General features: G+C 42.4%; 1 protein-coding gene across 1 annotated transcript; it reads right to left on the minus strand.

The window, feature by feature from the left end:
- Positions 1–802: 802 nt before the first annotated feature.
- MFAP3L (microfibril associated protein 3 like) lies at positions 803–16,105 on the minus strand. Its single transcript, XM_026048703.1, has 3 exons — positions 16,082–16,105; positions 5,084–5,489; positions 803–2,130 (listed from the first exon to the last, which is right to left on the minus strand). Exons 2-3 carry the CDS (start codon positions 5,364–5,366, stop codon positions 1,277–1,279), a joined length of 1,137 nt encoding a protein of 378 aa, XP_025904488.1. The 5' UTR covers positions 5,367–5,489; positions 16,082–16,105; the 3' UTR covers positions 803–1,276.
- Between the last annotated feature and the right edge of the window lie 8,995 nt (positions 16,106–25,100).

Below are 25,100 nucleotides of genomic sequence, written 5' to 3' on the forward strand. Positions count from 1 at the left end.
TCAGAGTATCTCTGTGTAGACACCATAGTCCTTCTTAGAAAACTACTAGGTGAAAATTTGTTCTCCAGTTTCAAACTGAGTGTGTGTCAGATAATGAAGTAGTTATTAATCCTGAACAAACTCCTCCTTTCTTTCCAGATTTACCCAGGAGAAGGTTCTTTTCATTGGCTGTCTACAATAGACATTATCACTTCCCTTCTGCTTTAGGTATTGATGTTCTCAATGCSACAATTGCTATGCTCATTAAAGCTTCACTGGGATAAGAGTCCCATGTACTCGAGCAGTGGACATCTTAACACAGCAAACAGTTTGTGCAGTCATMATTGTAGATACACAGGACACTTTCAGCTTGATCTTCAGAATATTGATCTGCACAAAACTGATAAGTTCAATAAAGAGTCTTCTGATACTTAGGAATCACTTGATTATTGGAGCTCACATAGTTCTTAATGAACCTGTGTATCTGTTAACGTAATATGTATTTCTACCCAACAACTACCGAACAATACATTTTGCACATTTATTACCGCTTTCCATATAAACTTCTGGCATAGCCAAAGACAGTCAAATATATGCAGAAAAACTTCAGAATCTCATGACTGCAGCTTTCTATCAGATTCAAAGGGCTTTCTTGTCTGTAAAATATGCACCCAAGTTGTTTTTTTATGTGAAAAAGAAATTGTTGGCATTTCATTCCATGGAAAAGGGTAAACTATTTCCCTTGTGCCTAAGCACCATGGTCTCAAATGAAATGGAAACATTTTAACTTTCTTTAATAGCTCTCTAAATCACAATGCAGCTCAGCAAAGAGGCTTTGTAAATGGGATCTATTAGGATTTTATTTGGCTAGTGAAGTGCTGCCTCTTGGGCAGTTTTTCAAATTCATGAGACAATATTTGCAAAAATGCAATAGTTGGAAATAATGAGAGCAGAGGAAAATTAAAACCAGTTTTATACTTATTAAGTTCGAGTGTCTTACATCAACACTACCGGTGACTGCCAGGCAGCCACTACAGGTGACAGCAACCTAGAAAATGCTGAGGTAAATGTTTCTTGGAAAAATTCCTAATCCAAAAGAGCAATYAATGTTAATGTAATAGCAATTATTCTGCCATACATCACGGTAAACTAAAGTCAAATTGAGAAGAAAGTGCCAAATAATCCACATACATGCTTTTGCTATGATAGTCTCCAGGTAAGGCTTAGCGGCAAGTACAATATGTATTTTTAAAAGAGCTCCTGATTTTCCTGCTATGCATAGATTCAAGAGTAACTATCATACATGGCTTTCATAGATAACACATGTACTTTTGTCATTTGACAATGCTGTGTCGTCAGAACTGAGTTCAGCTGAAGGCTCGGCGGGGGGCTCTGTAGGAAGTGCTGGTGCTTCTTCCTTGGGGTCCAGCTGCACGCTCTCTTGTGACTGGCCATCCACGCAGTCCTTTTTGGACAGCGGATGCACTGACACTTTTATTGCGATCTGCTGAGGTGGCTCATGCAGTGACGATGCATCTGAGTCAGCTGTGGGGGAGTCACTGCGCTTCAGCGCGTTGGGGATCATATACACCTCATCCGGCCCAGTGCTTTCCTGGCCTTCCGCTGTTTGCCGCACAAAATTCTGTCCTTGCTCCTCCAGACCCACAACCTCCATAATTTCTTCCATTATAGTCCTGCAGTTCATGATGAGAGGTGGCAAAGGTACGCTGCGAGCAAGCTCCTCAATATAGCGAGCAAATTCCATGGTCTTGAACTGAGTAACTTTGGCAAGCTCAAGTGTTTTGGCTGAAGTGATAATTGGGATACGCTTAGCAATCTCAAAGGCTTTCTGGAGTTTCTCTGCCCCTTCTGTTCTGAAAAAATCATTGATTGCTTTCTCCGTTTTCTTCAGGTGACTGCTCATCATACATAACCGGGTAATGTTCAAAATCATAACGATGGTAAAAGCTACAAGGCAGACAATCATGTAATAGATGCCCATGTCTCCAGAAGTAAAAACAACCCKCAGCGTCACGGTATTATTAACACTGCCAAACATGTTAGATGCAACACATGTGTATTTACCTCTGTCTCCAAAAGAGACGCTCGTAATGTTTAGTTGCCCGTTGTCAAGAAACCACCATTTTCCTGCTGGAAAGGAGACAGAATAGCTTAGAGTTATCTTGTTTATATAATCAGCACAGTCTTAATCATCAGCTTTGTCAAAGTAGCTTCAGATTTTGGAAAAAGGCWATCATGTTGATGAGAAGACCAACTGTTTACCATGACAACAGCTTGTCTGTCCCTGAGATCCTAGCTGGGTTACTATCACATCATTGGCATCAGCTTTGAATAATCAGATCATGCCCTGAAAATTTCATAAAAAATAGTTARTGTGTGTGATAGCTATCAAAATCCTCTAGTCAGTTAAGTTAAAAACCTGGCTACTTACCACAGCCAACCAGCCTCCTGAGCACATGCCACATCATTTATTAATATTGCCTACCCTCAGGGTGTTCATAATTTAATTCTGAAATATGACTTTAAAAAAGAGGGAAATGAGACAATAGGAGTAAGATGGATGGCAAACAAAAGGATCAAAGTATTTTAGACCTTCTGGATGTCCTAAGTCATTGTTTATTTTTCTGCCAACATTATGATTGCTGTATTCCTGTTTTCTCTTTTATGGCTCTGAGTCTTGATTCCTACAGGCAGTGTGAAATGTTACAGAGTGGGAGCTCAGAATTCTTCATCTATGTCTATGTGATTTTCTCCATGCCATTAGGGAAAATGGTAGATCTATAGCAATCACTTTGAAGTTACAGTTCATCACAGCTAGTGCAAATAGTAAGACACCCCAGCACAGCAAGCAAACATTCTTCAGTTACAATGGATAGTCTTATGTGCCAAGTATATGTTAAGCACTACTTTAGGCTTGGTTATTATTTATAAGACCAGTTATTGACTGTTCACAGTTTACCAAGCTCAGGCTTCCAGCACTGTTTATATGCTACATGTCTAAGTTTTAAGCCTTAACATCTGAGATCTTACTCGTACCTAGAAGGTTATTAAGAAGTCCATCTGATTACCGTGTGGCAACTTTACAGTGTGGATTCGGTTCCCCTGAGCATGTTGTATTAAGGGCACACTATGGCTGCAAACACAGCCGCTCAGTATTCCATGAATGCACGCGTTGTGTGTCACTGTTAACTCCGATTATGAATTACATACTGATCTTCTTATAAGATCCCTGCCTTAGCCCATGAATGCACAATTCATAATTACATCTTTTTAACATGGTCATTTAATGTGTGCTATCAAGCTTATTAGATTTTTTAACTTTACTAAAGCAGCCTATTTTGTCCCAGCCTAAAACTTGAAAACTGCTGAATCATTTTGCCTGAAATTAAAAAATAAAGAATAAATAAAAATTCTCACCACAGCAGACTTTCACATGGAAATTGACTCCAGTCTGATAAAGTTAGGCAAATTTAGAAGAAAAAATATCTTACAAATGTCAGCATTTCTAACAAATGACACTTTTTTTCTCCACCTCTAGAATGAAGTATAAATTATTGGTGCTAGGTATTCCTTTAAACTGCAGTGCTGGAAATGTAGGTCTTTATTTGTTGTAAAACGACAAGGCGCCTTGCTGATGTATCCTGGCTCCAGCTGTTAGCAATGACATAATGGCACGGAGCTGTGACTCACTGGCTGGTTCGGTGCCAGTGCATCACCACAGCAGATAGCGTAACCCTAATGAGGAAGCAGTGATCACAGATGTACCAGTGCTGGGCTTTGAAGACAATTCAGCACCATGTTCCAAATAACCAAATACATAAACTGCTGTGCTAGGAAGCATCCMTCACAGAGTCAGTTTCTTAAAGGAGGAAGTCTGAGTCAAAGTGTAATTTTTACACTTGTAATTTGGTCAGTGTTTTTGCTCATCTACCTGAATGTTTGTATTAGTAGCTACTTCTCTCAATTGACTACTCAAAGATGTAAAGTTAGATGCCTAAAATGAGTAAGCAGAAATACTTCTGTAGGTGAGCCCTGTGAAAAAACTTTGCCTTTTGCACTAACTCACACTCTTGCACTAACTGCAGTCTGCTGCTGTGACTGCACCAATTATACCTGAAAGTCTACTGGAGAGCTCAGGCAGTTCCTTTCTACGCTAGCTTTACAAAGAAAATGATTAAGCACTGAAATGTAAAATACCCCCAGTTATGCAGAAAGCTGGTGCAGGTGGGCTATACTGTAGCACATGTGGCTGGCTCCATATTACTTGGTCATACAAGAGCTCTCCCCCAGGTCAGCTATTAGTGAAACCAACTATTCTGCACTTCATATGAATAACTAAGAGCTTATTTCATCATGCCGCGAGCAAAGCTGTTCGTATGAAAGAATCGCCTGAGCAAAACACTTTCCAAGCCCCTCAAAGGATCCCTTAAAGTACAGCTAGGATTATCATCCAATTCAAATCTTCCACTTAAGGAAAAACAAGTTCATGTGGAATTAAGGTCTCTGGCACATAGAGCTTAGGAGTCTTAGTGCAGCCAGGATGGCTGTAACCTGGTTTGTTCTTCTAACTGCTGCCCCAAGTGAGCTTTTCTGTTGGCTATTCAGGGCATCTCCTGTATCTCACACTCCCATGACGCTGCAAATAAAACCAGGAAGGGATCTAGCTAGGTTGAACCCATGCCCACTAACTATTCCCATATGCCAAGAGAGTCCTTTCTTCAGCTGGCAAATAGCTTTTCAGTCTCTTTTGCTGGGAGAGAAGAACAAAAAGGAGAGATTGAGAAATGGGATCAAACCTGATCTAGTGACAAGAAGCTTTTCCCCCTTTTTGTCTACATCCTCTACCTTTTTGGTATGTGTTGCTATAAAATAATACATGATAAAAAAAGAATTGTTTTCCTCTAAGGTGTGCTCAAGAAATTTGTAGCTGCCAGGATCCCAGGTGGTTGCTTTCTTTCTGCTTCCACACAGGTAAACAACATAGGTCATAACATTCCTGTTTTTTGTCAATCTTTTGTAAACAAAACGTTCCTTGACAGGTTGAATGAAATCATTGTGAACACCGAGAATACTAAAATCTTACCTTTATTTTCTTCCTCATGTAGCAGGCGGCCATTGGAATTGTACCACCTGTAGCGTGGACTAGGATTTCCTTGGACATTGCAGTCGATCAAGGCACTGCTCCCCTCCCTGACTATGATATGGTCGATGCGGGAGGTGACCACAGGCACGGATCCCACATTCACATCAGTGCGGTTGAAAGTGCYGTTAGTCACATCTTCAGCAGTTGTCAGGGCTGCTAGTAAGATGACAAGGCGTGTGGTAGGCAGAAAGTACAAAAAGTGGTGGCTGTTCAGTATGTTCATTTTCCTTCAGAAGGCTACGCAGCTGGCTGGGAACTGGGATAGGTGACTGTTGAATGCAGGTCTTGGAGGTGAAGTCACGGGAGAGATTTACTTTGATCCATGCAGTTTTATGTTTAAAATATCCTATAAAATAAATAAGTAACTACAATGAGATGGCATATATAAACAATCCATTAGATGTGCTCTTCTAAAATAGAGACACATCCATTAATGCATTTCACAAGCATCTCAGTGTCTTATCTAAATGCTAATGTTATCATAGTCCTTATTCTTACTGGAAAAAGAGGCAAACATTTTCCTGACAATAGCATTGTACAGAGTGGCAGGCGTGGGAGAGGCTTTTATCACCTAGACACTTAGCTGCTGCTGTAGCTAAATTGCTGCTACCATTTTATTCCAAAAGTTCTACAACAGATTTTTTTTTTAACATTTGCAAAATCAACAGCAAAAAACAAAGGTACAGCCCATGAAAGCTGTCACTACCGGTTCAGTGCTGTGAGTCTGCCACATGCCTGCTCTTATCTGAGGTACAGAATATGGTGTCAAAAAGAACTACCCTGGGAAAGATTTTTGGAGCTGGTATTGGAACCCCTGATACACACATGTGTGAGCAAACACAACAGTACRTGCAGCAAAACCTCTCCAACCATTCACTTTTCTTAGGTTACTGATTTTTTAAAAATCTTTTGAGATAAACCTTAAGATGGAGGMATGTACTTCAATGAGGACATTTATTATTTTATAAAGTAATTTTCATGTCATTTTTAGAACAGGTTTAAGATGAAGAATGCTTGCTAGTATTTTTTCCCCACAATTAGATTTTTTTAACTACAATTTTTTATGGTTAAGGATTCATTGAGGTTCAAATGCATTTGGGACATTTCTGTTCCTTATATGGCATTAAGCATTTTTCCTGTAATCTTTGCACAGTCTGAGTACAACATTTTCCCTCAACTAGTCAACTACAATGAGCTCTTTTTTTAAATAGCAATTTTGGTTTGCAGACAGGGGARGGGGTTACAAATGGGCTCTCTATTGACCTTGTTATTGCCCCCACTGAACACAGCTGGCATTCATGTTGACTGATAGCAAAATGTTAGCCTTAAAATGAGAGTTTCAGAAATTCACACAGAGCATAAGTGCCACAAATTACTTTGAAATCATATCAGACTTTCTAACTGTATTGATTTTACTCATGTTTTTCAAAGAAAATGTTTGGAACTTAATGAAGTTTACTAGTTAGAAGGACCTACGTGGAATCCAAATATAAAAAACAGAAAGCATCTAACAAACTTTCTCCAAGTGAACATTCTGCTTTCYGAACAATTCAAAATTTATTTAAAGATCTGTTTGGCACTGTGGTGTCTCATCCATCATAGCATGAGAAAGTGACTGCTGACAAGGCTAGGCTGGTTCCATATAYTAAGGAAACACTAGAAGTAAAAAAATATCCCCCCCCCCCCTTTTTTTTTTCCTCTTCCATTTTCTTTTAGAAGGGAAGAAAATACATTACTATCCTTCACTGGTTGGCAGCTTTCCTCTCCACTCCCCATTCTTTATAAGGCAGTGAACTTGATTTCACACAAATAGATACTACTGTTATTAAAGGAGCAAAATATTTTCCTCCATTTTATAGAGTGAATCATCATGAGAAATGCCAAACCATGTTCTTTCACAGGAGCTGCATGCATGGTATTGRTGTCAGTCATAACGCCAAGCCTACCCTGATTTTTTTCTGTTTTTCTGATTATTATCTATGAAAAAGTTTGCCTTGAAGAGCTAGAGTCATTTTAAAGTTCATATGCATGTCTCATTTGTCAGAAAAAGCTATATAAGCAGTGACTTCAGAAAGCAATTTCCAATTTTTCAGAGCATATACAGCCAATGTTTTAAAAGTTCTCTATAGATACAGCCTACACTTTGGAAGATTTCCCTTAGCTCAAGGARTAACAGTTTAACACTCCTTCAGTCGTGCCTGTTCCCTTCAGTAACTATTTACATCTCGTTTCTGCTACTGCATTAACCTTGGAGACAGTCATTCTTTATGGCTATACCTATTCACCTTCTACAGTGTTTCTGTACAGCGTTATAGATCTGCATTGCGCCATAGAGAAAAGCCAAAAGACACGTCACACTTCCTGGCAAGAGAGCAGGAACAAAGACTGGCTGGATTAAGACAGTGGGAAGGGCAAAAGTACAACATAAATTAATCAAGGCTTGCATTGCTAGTTACTGGCTGTGGCTTATTATTGTATTAGAACCTAACATTTTTGATGGAGAAGAAAATCGGTAGCAGTCAGAAATGGTGTTTAGTGTGGAAAATAACTTGCATTTCTGAAAGAAATTAAACAGTATCACCCCACTGAGTGGGGGAATAGGAAGCCTCTGAGGAAGGGCAGCAGTGCATTGCGAGGCTCAGTTCACTTGGCAGACCACTGAACCTTACAGCATATGGATGCTGGGTGCCTGTGCCACAAATGCTTACATTTGTGTCTAACTGGGAGCATATGAAAGTAAAAATTATAATAACCAATCTGACTTGTGCTTAACATGGTCAAAGGGCCATTACTTGTCTGAAAATAGCAGTGACTCCTTTATTCTGGCACCATAGAAAAGTATCCTAAATAACTGCAGTAAAATTTAAGAAATAGAGTTTAATAATTCATGTCTACCGTGTAAGATTCATGCCTACTCATGTCAATCTTGGGAGTGTATGCCGCTGGAATGAAGAATATTGCAAAAATGCTAAGTACCTCTATAGATGCAYTGCAGCTAAAAATAAATACAGTTTGATGGCTGGTAAAGGGAATAACTAGGCAGTAGCTTTAAAGCAAGAACGGTCAGAAACAGTAGCTCCCACTTTAACACACTGTTTGGGGTAGTGCTCTTGATGGATATTTGCATGCATTCGAGGAGTCAGGGGCAAACCGCTCTGAAGAACAAGATTCACAGATAGGGGTTTGGACAAATGCTGTCAAGCACTGCAAAAGTTCTGAGGGTATCTTAAGAAGCAATAGGGAATCTTTCCTTTGATGTGATCCTACCTATGCAGTGCTAATGTGGAACAAAAACATGGAAGAAACCAAAGCATTCAGATCATCTTACAGTGCATAGACATCTTAGCCCCTCCAAGAAAGGACTTTCAGCTATGCACCCTGGAGATTTTGCTAATGTGTTGTGCAGGACCARAACTACTGTAGACAGGTTGAAAAAAGTGAGAAAAAAAAAAAAAAAGAATTTTGGGAATGGAAACTACGCCTTTTAGGAGTTTATTTCCTATTGCTTTACCTTAGTACAATAGCAGCCTGAGGATATCAGGGAAAACAATCTGGGAGTCAGCTGCTTTGTTAAACGTGAGGGATGCGATGGGTTATGATTCAGTTGCCCAACTAGAAGGGGAAAAGGCCAAGGAGACAAACCCACAAGTGCTAGTGTGTTACAACTGCTAAATGCCGTGATAGCCAACTCAAGAGTGTCCTCTGTGCATCTGTATGCAAATGAGCCTCCTGGAATATGCTCCATGAGGGCAGATAGAGGCCACTGTATTATTCCTAACTCTGCAGAAGAGGGAGAGCTGGAATTACTTCTCCATCCAGAACCTAGCATTGCCCTGAACAGAAGCTGCAGCATGGAGTGCTTGGGAAAGTAAYCAAGCAGAGACATGTTTTGACTGTTTGTTTTTTCATGTCGCACACCTTGCTTCCCAACATTACCAGCACTGAAGAAAAACGACTGGGCRCGAAGGAGCTGCATTTGTGAATACTGCTCTAGTGCAGAATGACRTGATGCCTTAGTGCAGGAGAACAGAGGAGGAGGGCACTGAGGCATACCTTTGCCCGGCTCACTTCGGCAAGACTGCCGTGCTCTTGTTCTTGGGATAATGTGCCATCCTACTCACCGTGATGTTGCTCAATTCAGCAGTGAAACACAAAAAGGCAACTCATTGTATAACACAAATTATATTCTTATAGTTTTAGCATCCTAGAGCTGTCTTGCTTTACTTGCAAGTGATCAAGAGTATGAAATGATTTCATTCTAGTTCTCACTAGTCTATTAAAGAAATGCTACCAAGAAAATTAAAGCTAACCCTTTATTATTTAAAATCTCCTCACTACCTTTTTCCTTCAAACCAATTCCAAGTTTCTGTGRGCAATATCTTCAGACAAAAGGGACCACGGCACAGATTAACAAGTTCTACTGGAACAGGAATTGAGAAGTTGGTAAGCTTACTTTCTAATTTATAGACTGAGAGTGAGAACCACTACGGAAAAGATTAAGGTATCACGGTTCAGACAGGTAGGTAGAGAGTGTCACTCCTTTGCACCTCGGAGCAACTTTCTGACTTCTAATTAAAAACAAATCTTCTGAAAAAGCTGCGCGGTTCTTTCTCTTTGGGGGTTCAGTTCTTTGGGCTTTCACTTCTTCAGAACTCCATTGCTTCCTGCCCTAGCTATGTTCAACAGGTGACACACTGGTAACATCTGCAGCAGCTCCCGACTTTGGGCATGTTTCAATCCTGTCGGCTACTTTCAGCTGCCTAGGAATCTTCCAGAAACTTCTCATTGAGCGTGTGTGACGTTGCACCTGGTCAGCCGTTCAGCCACTCAGTGTCACACTCACTGCCTGTAGCTACCTAACGGGAGGGCAGACAGAAGACAGATACAGGCTGTTCTCAGAGCTCTGCAACAAAGGACATGGAGTGCTTGTTGCGAAGAAATTTCTTATCATGAGGCTAGTCAAACCCTGGTCCAGGTTGCCCAGAGGGACTGTGGACTCTCTGTGGAATCTCCTTGGAGATTCAGAATTTGTTCAGGATTTGAGTAGACRTGACCTAAAGCAACCTCGTCTAGGTTGACCCTACTTCAAGCAAGGTTTTGGAACAATTGACTTCCAGATGTTGCTTCCAACCTAAAGTACTCTGTGTATAATAAAAACAAATACAGAAAATGCCTTGGAAAAGTCAATATGAAAATGTGACCAATGAATGCTAAGAAGTTGCCTTGATGATTCCCTTTATAATTCTTTTATTTTTGAGTACCAATATTTTACCATAAGGAGAGAGGTGTGAAGTGTTCCCTACAGCCTGAAAAACTGCCTTTGACATCCTGTCCTCCATGCTGTTACAACTTAGAACTTATCTCCAGCCTAGCAAAGTGATGAACTTTGAATCAAGCTAGTGAATCAAGGTAGTCACTTATCTGGAGTGTCTGCAATTGCTCTTTTTTTTTTTTTTTCCCCTCCACAGGTAGATAGAACCTAAAGTTCATGGGCTCTTTTATCTGCTAATAGATCTGGCTTCTTGGTGATAGGGAATGTGCTGTTTTGGTAAACTTTATCTTGAAATAGGATAAAGCAGAAATAAATCAGACCCAGAGACAGACTAAATTACCTTTGCAAACTACTGACTTCAGAAGTAAGAAGAGAGGTTATTAAAAGTATACACAACATGGAATGGTATAAAGAGGACACCTGGGGCAGTTGTATTTACTCTTTTTCATTATACTAGAAACAAATTTCAGCAAAACTCTGGTGAAAGAAGAGGCAGTGGCAGAAATCAAAAGAAGTTTTCTGATTAGTATCTGTCTAACCAAAGTTCATGACATAGGATAAAATTAAGGGCTGAGARTTAAGGAAGATTCAGGAAACCATATATAATTTATTTGTGGAGRTTTGTGGATTATTATGGTTTGTGCAGAGCCTGGGGATTTAACTCTATCCTCTGATGTATGGCTCTTGACAGTGGACAAGGATGGCTGTCAGTGTGGCAGCTCAGAGTCCTTCACTAGGATGCCTGCCTAAAGCAAAAAGTAATAAGCTTATTACTCATAGCCTAGGAAGCCTATGCATTAATTTTATGTACCTTTACACATAGGAAAGCTATTACAGAAACGTGGGACAGTTTAGGGTTTTTTGGGGGGTGATATGTGGTAAATAACAAAAGAAAGAAAATGGAAAAAACATGGGCTGAAGCTTATTCTACCATTAATAGCAGAAGCAGAGTAAAGCTAATAATGAGTACCCTCTTCTAAAGCTATTTGTCCCAGAAAGATCCAAACCCACGGGGGTACAATATCAAGTTATATCTGTAAAATTTTGTTATCTTRGCAAGATAACATGAATTCCACAAGTTACGTGTGTGTTCAAAAATGAATGCTATACCAAGACTCTTAAAGAAAAAAAAGCACATCAGACTGTTTAGCAATGATAAAAATGAAAGAATTCCTCATGTGGCCTTTACAAGTGTGTAAATATTTTAGAAGCCTAATTGCAAATAAATATTTTATTGCGAATTTCTCTTAAATTCTGTAACTCTTTATCCTACTTCAGCTTGGCCTTCAGTTTTGGAAAACAGGCATGTACATGAAATCCCAGGCTTTAAAACCTGTTCACTTTAAATACTTTAACTGCCCTATTGATTCAACCATGTCTTTCAGTTGTCTGGTAAATATCCCACTTGCTCCAATTCTAATACACTGACCTAAAAATGACTAGATGAAGTGTATGCTGTTTAGAAATCATCTGGAGAGATTATTTTAAAGCTCCTCAAGAATGCCAAACCTCTGAAAAGCTCCCTTTTTGACGTTACAGCCCCTGTAATTCCAGCATCTCTGCTGTATCAAACCAACTTTTTTTGTGACATACACTTTAAAAAAATCTTAGGCAACTCAGATGATTCATTTGTCATTAAATAATTTGTAGTTCATATGTGTATTTTTATGTGGACTGAGCAATGTAAGTGTTCTTCCTTGGAGGTATCTGGAGTAAAAATAAGACCACGTTTCATATTTAGTGGAGAGGCTTGCAGTTTTAAATTAAGACAAGTTTTCTGGTCAAAGTGTTATTTTACTGAGTTGTGGGGTACCCAGCCCACAGAGCAGAAACAGTGCTATCAATAGTGAACAGACACTGGCATCTCACTGATGCCAATGAGCTTATGTTTATTAGGTATGAAGTCTTTGCTGTTTTTTTTTTTTAAATCTTACAAGTAATCGCTTCTGGTATGTAGATGATCCGGATTTATGTATTTGTTTGGAGGCATTTGTATTTATTTGGAGGCTGGACAACTGCCACTCGATGCAGTTTTGTGTACAAAGCTATTATTCCAGAATGATCTGTATGGTTTTAAGAGACACTTCACCCTCTGCAAACATTTAGCAGAGCTGCTGCTTTGTTGGTGCAGGAAACACAAGAGGATCAAGGCTTGAAGAAAGAAGGAACAGAAAAGATGCACAGAGGGTCCCTCCCACACTTCTGAAGGCAACTTTGTGCTGCTTGGCATAAGTTCTACGTATCTTTAATTTTCTTTACCCACCTCTTGCCTTCTATTTATACCAGCACTTAGTAGGATTTATTCCACCAACAGCTTAAATAACTGAAGTCGGCAGTTAGAGCAGATCGTGTACAGCCTTGGCATGTCTTATGGGACCTTGCCAAGAACACGGGGCTCAAGTCACTTCCCTCCACTTTTTCTTCTTTTGAACTGTATTTGCCAAAGCAAACCATCCTTTAGAGACATCTGTTTTCTTTTTACTAATGGAGAATAAAAAATCCAGATGCAGAAAGTTTTAACGAGATACAAAATTAAAGGATAGGCTTTCTTTAAACATACATATGAAGGGCTTTGCAGGGCTGAACACCTCTAGCATTTAAATTCTAAATTTTGGATGTGCTTTGGAAGACTGAATATTTTCAATGCACTGCATGCAGTGTTTGTTAAAACAGTATTCTAGCAAACTGCTTCTGTTTTAATTAGAACATGAAAGAGAATAAAAAAATAGGAAAAAAACTTTGATTATGACTAATTCTTCGATATCCCCCTAGAATTGCAAGATTACCAGTTTTTAATGGTTGGCTTCTACATTGATTGGTTTCCAGGATACAGTGCAAGGAGGTTACATGTGGATGTTGCAAATAGGGCAGGATTAAACTTGTCAGGGTAAAATTTAAAGGAATCTGTAACCATTTTCTTTTCTGAAAGCAATGTAAGTAAAGCTTTTTTCCTTTCCTAATCATTAACTACCCTTAGCACCGGAGCACAAAAGGACAGTTCTTTAGCTCATTGCAGTAGCAGCAAATTTCAACAGGTTGGCCGGACTTAGACTTTGTATGCAACATCTAAATAGGGATATTTTGAAGAAATCACGGCTGAGGTGAGTGCTTAGAATTGCAGACCATGCCATGTGAAGGCCATACTATACAACCCACCCTCCAGAAACGATTCACCCACATACTGGAGAAAACTCAGCAGTGCTGAYGTGACTGTACATCTCTCAGTCCACACGTATGACTGGGGATTACACAGAGTGGTGCAGGTAAGGGAACATGCCCTATCCCTGCATGACTTAAAATATATCAGGAAAAATCTTCAGTAGTATACAACTGAGCAGCAGACTGTAAATTAAATTACAAGCCTAGGCTTCTTAATGCAATTCCTGCATGGGTGGGGGCTGTCTTGAATAAATTGTTTACAGTCAGTGCAGGGTGCCCTATTTCTGATAAACAGGCACTACCTGTGTTATCTCCYCTGAAATAAGAGAGCTTGCTACCAAATTTTACTAAATACCTAAATCAAATCAACTAAGTCTGTTTGAATTCCCGTTGAATTCTTAGTCTGACATAATAAAGTACAATTTTTGGCTGCACTTCACAGATTTCCTACCAGATAGAGGATGTGATGCTCTAAAATGTTGCTATGAATTATTTTAATTAGCTGTTGAAAAATAATAATACTGTCTTGGAATTCCACTGTCTTAGAAATGATGTTTCTCAGATGGGTCTGTGCGTAGACAGAAAGTGATGCTGTTTTAGTTAGAATTGTTTTAGCAAKAATTTTGAGTTTAAAAACTAGCTAAAAATGGAATTAAGGTTAGAGGTGTTTGCACAGATACAGATGCAACACATCTGCAGCACATCCCCATGGCCAGATAGCAGCCAGGCTCAGAAACAAACAAAATAATCCAGGGAGTATCGAAGTGCTTCATCTCACACCACAGTCTTCTGGTGATTTGGTAATATGGTGCAGGACATTGGTATGTCTGTGTTAAAATGGGAGGAAAAGCTTTTCCTTGGGGGATGTTCTGCTGTTTGGCTAGGCCTCTGGTAACTTTAAACTCTTCAAGAAAACAAACCAAGAGAGAAACAACAGCATACAATGAACACTCCAGCGGCATTAGTTGCACTTGAAACCAACTGCTGCTGATACACTACGGTCTAAATGAGAAGCTTCCCAGTTAACCAGATGATTGCCCCGGTATCAGTGGAGCTGCTGCTAACTGCACACCCCGCGCCAGGCCGTGCGTGCCGGCCACACAAGCAACATGTACTCCAAAAAGCCTCTGCTGTGTCCTGCTGCAGTGCAGAGAGGGGCCGCTCCCAACGCAGGGCCTCCACACAACCAAACTGTTAGATTATTTTCYGTTTTGACTCCTTTCCCCTTTTCACTGTCAGCTAACTTTCCAGTGCTTGACGCTTGTGTGTCCAGCGCTGCGCAGGTTTGCCCTGCTGAGAAGCAATGCTTGGTAATGCTGCACGAGACCCTTCTGAAGTTTAGAAGTTTAGGACAGTTGTTCCCACAGGGCGCTTCTGAAATTGAGTTCTATCTCATGAGACTACCCTGCGAGATGGAAGGGTAATTACAGTAGAATACCGGGAGGTTGGCTGTATTTTAAATGCAAAGCAGCACATCTTCAGCTCTCTTCAAGAGCCCATAGCGCTGCTGAGCTCGCACTTGTTCAGTCACCCCGTGCCCCTTCCAGAACCAGCACCGCGGCTCGGGAGCACGCGGCACACAAGGGCCTTGCGGCAGCTGTGGCCTCGGCAGCTTTTTGCCCGGAGAGACCCGAGCTCGTGCCCTGAACTGCCGGGCTCAGCGCRGCGCGGGGAGCCCGCGCTCCCGCCGCCGCTGCGGGAGGACACGGGGCTCCGAGCAGCCCCGCACGGCGCGGCCCGGCCGCGCGGCAGCGCCGGGAACACGGAGGGAGGGCAGCAGGGAAGGAAGCGGAGGCCCCGGGGACACCGCTGCGGGCTCACCTGCCGCCGGCCGCGCCGCTCCGCTCCGCGCCGCCCGCCCGCCTCTCAGCGCGCCCCGCGCAGCACCATGGCCGGGGCCGGGGCGGGCGGAGCGCGGCGCTGCCGCAGTCCGCGCTCACGGGGCGCCGCCGCGCCGTGCTCTGCCGTGCCGCTCCGTGCCGTGCCGCTCCGTGCCGTGCCGCTGCACCGTGCCGCAGCGCTGCCCGCCGCCGTACCGGCTCGGGGGAAAGTAGGTCAGGGCGGCACTGAGCATGCTCGCGGCCGGGCCGGGGGCGGCCCCGGTTCCCCGCGGGGCTCCGCGGGGCGCGGAGCCTGCGGCTCTGGCCCGGCAGAGCCGGCCGGGAGAAGCCCTTGGCCGCGGTGCCTGCGGGGGAAGGCGCTGCGGGACGCGGCTGCTGGGCTGCAGCAGGCGGCTGGCCCGGGGCTCCCCTGTCCCCGCGCACGGCTGGAGCCCTGCGGCAKTACAGCTCGCAACCGCGGGCTGCCGAGCCCCGCCGCAGGAGCTCCCAGCCTCACTCGATTGGTATCCAAACGCCCTGGGTTCCCAGCACGAACAGCTGCCCTTCACCCGCAGCAAATCTGCCCATGCGGCTGTCACTACCGGAGCCGACTGTGCAGCAGCCGCYGTCCGCTGCTCGGGGCGCTCGCGCCGTTCCCCGGCCCCGCTGCCCGTGCTTTCCACTGACCTTGCGGCATCGGGAGGGATGAGGGGCCACCTCCAGACGAGCGTCAGGGCCAAGCCGCAGAGGTCTGTGTTGCAGCCGCCTGTGTCCGTCCTGCAGGCACGCTCYGCTCCGCTCCGCTCTCGATATCCTCCTCCGATTGCTTCCAGGGCAGCACCTGAACCTCCCCCGCTCCTGCGGGGAGGGATCACATCAGAGAGCATTTGCTGAAACTGCCGGAAAAACGTGGCTTACGGCTCCTATTTATAGCAGGGGGAGGCACAGCCGGGGTTACCAGCCGGTGGCGGCCCGAGCAGGTCTGCAGCCTGCGCAGGAGAACGAGCAGGGAGAGCAGCGTCTGCGCGGATGCTGAGCAGGGAGACGGGCTCCGGGGGCTGGATGTGTTACGCCAAAGGCGTGGGCACCACCTCGCACCCAGGCGGAGCACGGGCACATGTTGCCTTTGAACAATGATGACCTTTGCTTTTGGAAACCCATTTATTCATCAGACAATCCCAGAGCAGCTCAGGGACAGAGTCCCCCACCTTAGAAGCTTTAAGTCAAACTGTGCTCTGTTGCTCCCTGAGTGCATAGCACATCTGCTCGAGACAGTGCTGAATTTTGGTATTTGGAGGTGTGGTAAGCTTCTCCTAAGACCCTTGAAAATTACTGTCCCTTCAACCTCTACTGTGTTTYCAATGAGTATAAGCATGTATTGCTGGAGAAAGCCATAGTAGTTTGGATGTCCACTCACTGTTTTGCTGCAGATTTAGCCTTCTTCCAACACTGAGCAATCTTGAAGTGAGCCTACCCCTGACAGCTATGTTATTGCTCCATGCTCTGTGCCGGGAGAYTGCCAGTCTTTGTGTGGCCTGTGCTTCTCCTGTCTCTCACTGTAGCTGCTCTGCAAGCAAGTCAACAGAGTGGTGTGGACATCCTAGCATTAGAAAGCTCCTGTGGCTTCATGCCTAGGAAACATGGGTTTAACATAGAGGCCATAAAAGCTAAAGGCAGTGGCCCACCCTCAAGTCCTGCATCATATTTGATGCTTCCTTCATGTTGTTCTCGTCTTCCCTTGGCATTCTCCCCCTTAGTACCTATGGTGCTTAGCACCAGACTTACAACAGCCCTGAGAAAGATTGCTGAGGTGTCTAGAACGAGCTTCCTGTCTGGCTGCTGTCCCACAGTGAACTCCTGGTGACTAGAGGGACTGCCCTGCAGCGCATCAGGCTGCCTGGCCTGGGGGCAGAGCCTGTCCCTTGYATCCAGCATGAGACATACCCACCCAGGGGTGGGTCACTTGTGCCTCAAACGCCACAGATCTAGATACTCTCCAAAGGCACCGTGCACCCTGCTGGCTAWATTTCAGGTCTTTGGTACATAAGAAAAGCTAGTGGTGACACCCAAGTGGTGACAGACACCAAGTCTGCCAAGCGAGTGGGCAGGTTTCTGGAGATGTTGCTTTCTGTTCCAGCTTTTGGACAGTGCTTGCCCCACGGGTGTGCAGAGAACACTCTGCTCTGAATGGAGCAGGGACTCGCCTGAAGCTCTTCTGAGTGAGTCCTGCAGCTCCWGAGTAGCTATAAAGCCTGCCTGATTTGTCTGGGATTGAATTACTATATGCAGTTGAAAGAGCTTCACCAGTAACATTGAGCATGTTGCTCTTTCGTTTAATAGTATTGTCTGCTGTAGATAAATACTGACATTTTACAGTTAGTGCTGCAGTGAGCAGGTTCTTCTCCCCACCAAAACAGCAGCCAATTACCTAGAGTAAACAGAACTTAGGTATTGCTGGAAGTTGCATTTGAACAAGGTAATCAGGGAAACTGCTGTTAGATCAACAGATTAAATTGTGCGTTTTGCTTAATTGCAGCCTCTCCATCCGCTAGGTGCAGCGGCAAAGAAGGAGCTTGTTTGTTTGCAGAACTACACAAGGCAACAGCAAAGGTCCAAAACAGAAAAGAAARTTTTCAAATGCTATTGACTGAAATAGCCATATTAGCTGGCTTGCCAGTCAGCACAGAGACATGAGATGACGTTCTGCTTAGTAATTACAGTGGCACTTCTCACGTAAAATGGGAAGGAAAATTTGGATCACAGGAAATGCCTTTTTTTTTCAATATGGTGATGCTGCTGTTTTCTTATTTAAGTTTCTGTACCTCAGTAAAACTAGACCTTTCATGAATGCTAAGGAGAAATTAGTACCTTTATTAAGATATACATGCTGAAGGTGCTATATTAATCCCATTTAATTGTTTGCTGAAACAAAGGCTGCGTTTTTGTTTTATCTGTTTCCGTTATCTAAGGTTGTTTCATTAGTCACAGTAATCACTTCATTCCCATCTGAAAGACTGAAAGTTCTGTTTCTTAGGAAAGCTGTGGACACCTTGGCCTTGTCCTACAGCTGATGCAGGCTGCAAGGCAGACCCAGGACTTTTGTCTTCCCAGGAGCTACCYGCCGCACCTCATGTGCCAAACTGGTGAGAGGTGTCAGGGGAGAGGAGAGGAGCCCTTGCCTCCAATCAGACCACGCCGGGGCGGCAACTCCAGAGGAATTTTCTTTATTTTTTACTTTTTATTTTTTAAATAGTGTCCAGTGATTTAAAAAGGACAACACCGGTAGGGAAGAGACCTCTCTGTGTATTGGTTCTTTTTATAGATGTCCTACTCTAAATTGTGTCCTGAAGCATTACCGCTTATATTATTGTTTCTCCCCAACACATTTTGACRTAACTGGAAATAAATTCAAAAATAGGGATAGGGATGAAGTTTTTGATCTTTTGTTCGTTTTCATTTATACACCATGTAACAGTGCAGTTTTGCACTGTGCACTGTTTTTGCACTTTTATCTTTTGCAGTTGTGAAAAACTTTCCAGTTTTGCTGGTCATTTCTTTTGTTCTTTATATACATATGAATAGGAGTGACCAATTAACTTATATTACTTCCTGTATTATAAGGAATGAGCTTATAAAAAGACCTTATTTTCATACCTATATACCTTTATACCCTTCCTCTTTGTTTCTCTCAGAAGGGGAAGAATTCTTGTTGTCTGGTAGAAGGTTTTCTCTGCACTGATCCATTTTCATCACTCATCTCTAGCTACTCGTCTATGCTTACCATGGCATAGACAGATTTCATAGAAAATGAAACAAAAACATCATGTGGTCATGATAACATTATCGTACAGAAAGGCAAAGTATGATTCCTCCTGAAATTTCGCATTTTGTGTTTCCATTGCTCTTTGAGATGGGGGTTATCTAAGGTACATTCCTGTGAGAGGAAGCCCTGCTGTTCCGTAACGTGGACGTGGACGGTTGGTGTAGGAGTTTGTACCTGTGCTGCAGCCTGTCCTGTGCAGGCTCCTCAGGGATGCGTGCCGCAGCAAACCCAACCACCAGGACAGGCTAAAGCAAGGCTAGATACGTCTGCATAAATCATTGGCAGCAGAGGGGAGGGTGAAATCCACACCTCTTGTGCTCCGAAGGGAAAGTTCCACGATGAAGTAACAAAAACCCAGGATCAAAGGGCTTGGCGCCGTTGTTCAGATGTTGCCAAAGCTCTTTAAGGATATGAGGAAGTGAAAGAAGGGCTGGTCAAAGCCCCTCTGTATCCAGCACACAGCAACTTGAAGCGACAAATAAAAATATTAAACTTCCAACTGGATTTTCAAGCTGTTTCCATTTTCTTGGGCTTGTTTTAATTTAATACAATTCTCATATCAGGTTTGAGACCCGCTGCTTCCAGTTTAGATTCAATCCTCCTTCCCTAGTGTGAAGGGGAGCAGACTTCCCATGCACACAAGGTCTGAAACAACACATCTTTAAGGCATGGATACACCAGAATGGATAGAAGGTGCTAACTGCGCTTAAGGGAGTATTCCACATTTAAGTTGAGGCCCAATGAGAGCCCTTCTTGTGGATAAGAATTTTGTTTTCTTTTCTTTTCTCCCCTCAGTGCCTGTCCTCCTGCCCCCATGTTCCTGCCCCATGGCTCCTTATGCCATGCCAAAAGCTACTCTTGCTTTTAGTCCCTGAAAACTGGAGGCAGGGCATTGCTTCAGGGGACCCTGATGAGATGAAACTCTAGGCTAGAAATCAAGACGACTAGAAGGGTCTGAATGCTCTCCTGAAGCATAAAGGAGCTGTTGTCTTAAAATAGCAGTTCCGGATGGCAAATGAATTGGGCTGGACCCTGGAAGAGTCCAAGACCTAAAGGATCAAAACAACTGGCTAACACCTCAGTATCCTCAGATGCCTCTCACTTTAACTCTTTTAATTTCTACACCAAATAATCTTATTTATTTCAAGTTTCTACTGTGTGAAACAGTGTTCATTTTTGTAATCACCTTTGCTGACCTCCTCTGCCTCTATCTCTCCAGCTGAATAAACTTAGGGCAATAAAAATCACTCCACACTACTGACTAGCTTTTGAAGCCTGCGTGCTTCTATTCACTGCATAAACTGAATATTGTACCACCACGGAAACAATCTACAACTGCATATCATAAATGTAAAATAATATGGAAGCAAAGAATACAGTGCTGAATTGCACATGAATGAGCAGATACTGGAGATGCTGCATGACCTTCAGCAGGATTTGGTATTTTTGTCATTGAGAAAGATGAGCCAAATTATTCATGAGAGAGGGAGCGAAGACATGTGATCTAGGAGCATTTGAATTATGTTATTCCTGTGGGAAAAAATCAGGATCATCACTTGAACATTGTCTTCACTATTACAGTCTTACCAGAGTGAGAATTTTTATGTATGTGGCATCCTCTGTTTTTTATTATCTAACTGATCATAGGAATTTATAAATTTATAGTATCAATTGGTGATTTTATTTTATATTTAATAGAGTAAATACTTTAAGAAAAGCTGTGGCTCAGTAAATGTGAAAGTGTCAGTCCTCAGGAGATTAGCTGTAGAATGGGGCAAGCTTTCTAAGGAAGAAAATGTTATAATAATTTAGTATCTTAAAAACAACGTAATAAATGATGATCTTTTAAGGATTTTATAAAATAGAAGCCAGCACTGAACCTATTGCGAGTAAACTATCTTGTAGATGTCCATATAACCTTGGGGCAGTACACCGTCGAGCGACCTGCTTTTGCTCTTGGAAGACATTTTGCTAATCATTTTCAGTAATATTTGTAATTTACCTTTATCATTTTCCCACAGCTTTCTTCCTCTCCAGCTGACAACTCCAGTCATTTCTTAAATGAAACACTCTATTTTCTATCTTTCCAGTTCTACAGTATACATAGTCATGTAAATGAAGCTCATTTTTAATGAAGCTAGAATTGAGGTTCAAGATGTTCTATTACCATAAAATAAAACTTTCCCATTTTCCCTTTTAGATTAGATTAGTTGGAGCAGCGTGTGCTTATCCCTTTGCAGATGCCCTTGCAGATTATTAAGTGTATTCGAACAGAACGTCACCATCAATTCCCTGGGCCTTTCAACCTGAGACCTGTCTTTGTCACAAGGTAACCCTGCCATCTACTGGAACGTCCTTAGAAATGTCTTTTTGTCTTTTAAACTGGACTGAGTTTACAGCTTTTACAGCTGAGTTTACAGTGAGGTGCACTGAGTTTACAGCTTTTACCTTCGGTAAAGGCCATTTCTCCTCTTCCAAGGACAGGCTGATTTCCTGTTGCCTGGAGGAAATGGGCTTCTGAAGTGCATAAATAATGAGTTGCTGGAAACGGGATCCAATGTGTGAAAAAAAAGATCAAATGTGTGGAAAAAAAGGTCCCTCTCAGTCCATTGATGATTTCTCTGTCTGGATTCCCTGGTTTGTCATCCTCCTCCCCAGCAGCACTTTTGGGCAGTGTCCTGGTGCTGTGGGGGCGGGGAGCCCCCGGGGCAGCCTGGAGGTTTCACCCACATGGCTCTGGCTTCTGGTTGATCTGGACGCCAGGGATCAACGGGATTCGTCTGGAGGGCAGGGGCAGCAAGAAGCTGGCAGAGCAGCGAGGAGCTCCGCTGGGGACGCTGGGCGGGTGTCTGYGCATGAAGCCTCTGCCTGCAGATCCTTTGGAAGGAGCTGCTGGGGACATTGCCTTGATCAAAGCGCTCGTSTCCCAACACCTCACATGTTATCTCTGTGCTGGGGCCCCCGCAGAAGGAGCTGGTGGAGATGTGTGTATCAGCACGGGGCTGTGCAGTTGTGCCTGGCTAGGACTGGCCTGCTGACATGACAGCTTCCCTTCAGTAGGTACAAGTTGCTCCAGAAAGCATTTTAAATATAAATGACTTTGCAAAGRGAACATATTAAGCATCTACTTCAGTTTTGTTTTAAAGACTAGATGGAAAAGCAGGCTACAATAGGCAAGTAATTTTAGGGATCATTATGTAAYGACAGGGCTGTACTCAAAATCTCACTGTCCTCTGGATGCAATTTTTTTAAAAAAGATAATATTCTTCAAGAAGACAAGGACCCTGCTATTATGAGGAATTGAGGCAACTTAGATAGTACAAGAGAYCAAAATTGCTATCTACTCTTCATTAAAATTGTCATTTTATAGCTAACCTCTTCATGGAAAGACTTTGAATAGGGTTGGTATTACTCTTAGCTATCAAAAGAAAAAGTAATTGGTCCGAGTCCATTGTGTGAATGTTAATAACATCTCAGTTTTCACCAATACTGAAAAAATATTTTTTTCTTGACATCTAAATGTTTTAGATYTAAATGTTCACATCTAAATATGAAAATATTTTATTTCTTGACATCTATTAGAAGGAAGGAGGGTTGGAATGATCACAGCCTTAGTTAAATTAAGCTGGAAAACATTTTAGATTATTTGGTCTCTCTGACTGCTTATGGAGGATTGTTTCCTACCATATAATAGATGACAATTTTAGATGGCTAGTTCTAAAGCCCCAGACAAGGACTGAAATGGAATGGCCCGATGAACTGCATAATAAGGAGAAGTATAATAAGAAGTGATAAAATCATAAAATGATTTGATGGTATATATGGTGCTTTAACAATTTATACAGGAAATCAGAATCAGAAATCGTTTTTTTTTTTAAAAAATATCCTCATTATGTTATTTGGAAAAGCAAATTTCTCACAAAATGAATTCTTAATCAGACAACTGTTAAATATCTATTGATTTGAGAGTCAACAGAGACTTTGAAAATGAAAAAAATTAAGGGATTATTCACTTAAATGTCATCCATCCTCGTAAATATAAAGCAAGCCTCTCTCTATTGGTCTATGTATTTGATATGTAGTCACATATATATATATATATATATATATGCACCCTAAAGCAGCCCTAAAACCTCAGACTCAGTGCTACCGTGTTAATTACTGAGTTACATTTCATTTTTTAAACCTGCCCTTTCCGTTTTTGCTTGCCGTTCAGAGGATCAAGAAAAAGTTGATCAGAGATGACCGACGTGGTTACATTGCTAGTAATAGTAACAAATGCTAGTAGTATCACTGCTGCTACCCCCTAGTCAGGAGGATTTCTTATTATTTATGTTGTCTGTTTGGAAATGTTTTATGAAGAGATTTTCAGAATTAAACCTTTTGTTGTGGAATGACACTTCTGTTTTAAAAATATCAACATTTTAAGGAAAAGATATTCTGCACTGCAAAAGGGATTTAGCTTTGATGACATTTCTGAATGTAAATCAAGGCCAGCCCAAAGTGTCTCAACCCTACTAGATCTTAGGTCGAGGTTTACAGGGGTTCTGCTGGCTCCCAGTGGTTCCACACCGTGTTTGAGCTCCTCCTGTGGGTCTCTTCCCCCTCACATGCTCTGACAAAAAAAAATGCAGAGGCTCAGACTTTATGTGGGAATTACAGAATTCATCCTCCTGAATGAACCTCTTTGAGATTTAGAGTTCGAGGATTACTGGAGCAGCTAAGTACATGAAGCCACTTGTCTGCATGCAGCGACTTTGCTGAGTATTGCAACCCGTCGGGCTGACCCAGCAATAACACTGCTGGGAGCATTTGCTTTCAGTGGGTTCTTGTCCATGAGCATAATCAAGCATAGTAAAAAGGAAGCAGCAKCATTATGTGTGTGGAGGGCATGAGGGAAGAGATTACAGCTGCAGCCCTTCGTCCTGGGGGCAGGAAATCCTCTGCTGCATCTCAGTCGGCTTTGGTGTATCCTGTAGCAACTCTTTGCCTTGAGCAAAAAACAATGTATATATAAAATATGTCTATATATTAGTAAAGTGAGGACAACAGCTTCATAATTAGATTATAGAGATACTGTTAGGAGGTGAGTGCCGAACGGTCTGGTGTACTTGTGTGTTAAGTATTATTAGGCTATTGTGGGAGTCCGTGGAGTTGCTGCAGGTAAGATCATTGTGGGTTTTGGTGTCTCAGGGAAATTAGAGCCACAGTTTCTACACATCAATAGATGCAGGTTTCTAAGAAATGGCAGTTCACAAGAGAATTTTGCTTTGATCTCTTCATACAGTTTCTCTAGTAATCTCTGACAGTGTCCTAAAAACCTGCTGTTGAAAAATAGGAAGAAATGAATAAAATAAGTGTCATGAAAGAAGAAAAGCTGGAACTGACATCATCCTAGCAGCAGCTGGTAATATACTGAATACTAATATCAAGCTTTAATATGGAGCTGAACTTGCAGCAGTAATGTCATTTCACATGTTAAAAGCCCCAAACAACTTTCTATCTTGCTTTCTCCATCCTGTTCCCTCCTTTGGCACCCTGAGCCTGAATTCTTTCAAGCCATGATCGTCTTGACTCGCTTGCTTAGGATGCCCTATAGGTTGGTTTCTCATGCTGCCGAAGTTATACTTCAATGCAGCAACTTGTCAGTATCTGAAGTATTTTCTGCATGTGATGACCCTGTTCTGAAATGAATAGTATAATCCAGTTGCGGGGTGAAGGGAGAAATGGCCTACCAGCCTGGGACCATCTCCAGCTTCAGAAATGAGCAAATGTAACAATAAAATCTGTGAAAGCTCAGTGTCGAGGAGCACAGCACAAATACGAGCATGACAGAGAAGGTTCAGCTCTTGATAAAAACATCTGGGAGCACTGAAGTGTATC

This window comes from Nothoprocta perdicaria, unplaced genomic scaffold (genome assembly GCF_003342845.1).
Source record: "Nothoprocta perdicaria isolate Ctin4 unplaced genomic scaffold, notPer1 scaffold_56, whole genome shotgun sequence".
NCBI lineage: Eukaryota > Metazoa > Chordata > Aves > Tinamiformes > Tinamidae > Nothoprocta > Nothoprocta perdicaria.